A 2,258-nucleotide genomic window follows, 5' to 3' on the forward strand; every position below is an offset into this window, starting at 1 on the left:
GTCGGAAATTTTGAAGGAGGAACCGAAGACAGTAATAGTAGCTGCTCCTGCTACACCTTCGTTCATCGAGGAATTTGTTGCAAGGTTTTCGGATTATCAACATATGCTTCGGGGTACGGCCTACTGTCGACGCTTCGTAAATATTGTTCGGGATAAGGGAAAAAATCGTGTGATTTCGATTTGTCTCACAACAGCTGAACTTCGCGATGCAGAATTGTTGCTTATCCGTCTGGTTCAATTAGAAAGCTTCCCGTCGGAATGGAAATCACTACAAGAAACGCAAACGGTCAGCTCGAATTCACGACTACGTTGGTTTCATCCGATGCTCATGACAGACAATGTTATGCGCATTGGCGGACGATTGGGTCGGGCTACAGTTCCGTTCGACTCAAAGCACCAGATCCTGCTGTCAGGGTCGCATCACTTCACGAAACTACTAGTTCGATGTTATCACCAGCGATTACTACATGCAGCTGTGCACCTTTTGACCAATACACTTAGATTTCGTTTTTGGATACTTGGGTGTCGTAGTGTCTTGCGTCGAACCATACACTCGTGCATCACATGCTATCGAGCCAAGCCGAAGCTATTCGAACAATTTATGTCCGAGCTGCCTTCTCAGAGAGTGACCGCATCAAGACCGTTCTCAATCGTCCGCATTGATTTTTGGGGACCAATTTATCTTAAACCTCGTCACCGTCGAGACGCCCCAACGAAGGCATATGTAGCAGTGTTTGTGTGCTTTTCCACAAAGGCCGTGCATATGGAGTTGGTCGTTGACCTTACTACAGTCAAATTTCTTCAAGCTTTCCGTCGTTTTGTCTCCCGTAGAGGCCTTTGTTCGAATGTATGGAGAGATAACGGCGAGAATTTTGTCGGTGCGGCCAACGAGCTTCGGAAAATAATGCGCAACGAGGACAGTCGATGGCCCGCGAATGCGCTGAAAGCGGGATTCGCTGGCACTTTAACCCTCCGAAGGGTTCTCACTTTGGCGGCCTTTGGGAGGCAGCCATAAATTCCGCGCAGAAACATTTCATCCGTATTCTGGGTGACAGGAAGCTCGCATTTGACGATATGGAGACCCTTTTAACACAGATCGAATGCTGCCTCAATTCACGTCCCCTTACGAAGCTTCATGAGGAACCATCGGATTTGCAGGCTCTCACTCCAGGGCATTTTTTAGTCGGAGCGGCACTCAAATCTGTTCCTGACGCCGATTACGAATCAATCCCTTTCAACAGGCTGCACCAATGGCAGCACACCCAGAAGATATTCCAGGACATCTGGAAGCGATGGAACATCGAGTACCTTGCATCCCTTCAACCACGTACAAAATTGTACAAACCATCTGTGAAGCTGCAGCCTAATACGCTTGTCATCATTCTGGACGAAAATCTTCCACCAATGCGCTGGCCAATGGCGCATATCCGCGATGTGCATCCTGGGAATGACGGAGTGATTCGATTGGTTACACTTCAGACAGCAAACGGAATCATCACCCGTCCCGCAGCGAAGGTTTGCATTCTTCCGATAGAGTCAGCGGAATGTGCGTCAACGAACACAACAAACGCAACGCAACAGTGATCGAGTTAGAGGTTTCCATCTAGATCAACCTTACCAAATACGTCGGTTTCTGTCGAAGCAGATCAACCATAAGCGGTTTCGGTTCGGACGGATCAACGAAGCCTCAACCCACAACCATGCGCTGAGGAAACCGTATTTATTAGAACCACAAGGCCCTTAAATTGTAGGGTCCAGGTAAGGACCTGTCCATTCTTTCTACTTTTTTGAAACCCGCTACCGGGTCTTATTTGTTTTAATGGAATCCAACTGGAATGGTCTCAGGAGGAACGCTAGAATCTACAACGAGTTAACATTCATCAAAGGGAAGATCGACACGCACGAATCTACACGAACTGCTACAACATCGAGGATAGTCTACGAACAGTTCAGAAATCGTTATTTCAGCGGGGGTAGGATGTTCGTTTCTACAAACTGACCGTACCGACATGCCGCCGATGTGAGCCAACATTTCACTCACCTATCGACAATCTACCCATATCTCACCGATATCGAGAAACAATCGAGGCGTTATCAAATGTGCCTCTCGAGATGCTGGGCAACGATCGCCACTTCCGTCACCAACAACCTCACACTTCTCTGTGTGACACACACGAAAACTGAAAGCCTCGATTAGTCCATTCCAGGATGTTGACAGGTTGCTGCTCAAAACGCTAGTTACACTAACCGACGCCATC

General features: G+C 47.9%; 1 protein-coding gene across 1 annotated transcript; it reads left to right on the forward strand.

Moving 5' to 3' along the window:
* Window positions 1–924: 924 nt before the first annotated feature.
* Window positions 925–1,584, forward strand: LOC131696113 (uncharacterized). Its single transcript, XM_058984660.1, has one exon. It carries the CDS (start codon window positions 925–927, stop codon window positions 1,582–1,584), a length of 660 nt encoding a protein of 219 aa, XP_058840643.1.
* Window positions 1,585–2,258: the final 674 nt, after the last annotated feature.

The sequence above is a fragment of the Topomyia yanbarensis genome, chromosome 1 (assembly GCF_030247195.1).
Source record: "Topomyia yanbarensis strain Yona2022 chromosome 1, ASM3024719v1, whole genome shotgun sequence".
Lineage (NCBI taxonomy): Eukaryota > Metazoa > Arthropoda > Insecta > Diptera > Culicidae > Topomyia > Topomyia yanbarensis.

Bases quoted from the DNA above. Each gene is read 5' to 3' on its own strand.
- LOC131696113 (XM_058984660.1), top strand. From the start codon at position 925: ATGGCCCGCGAATGCGCTGAAAGCGGGATTCGCTGGCACTTTAACCCT.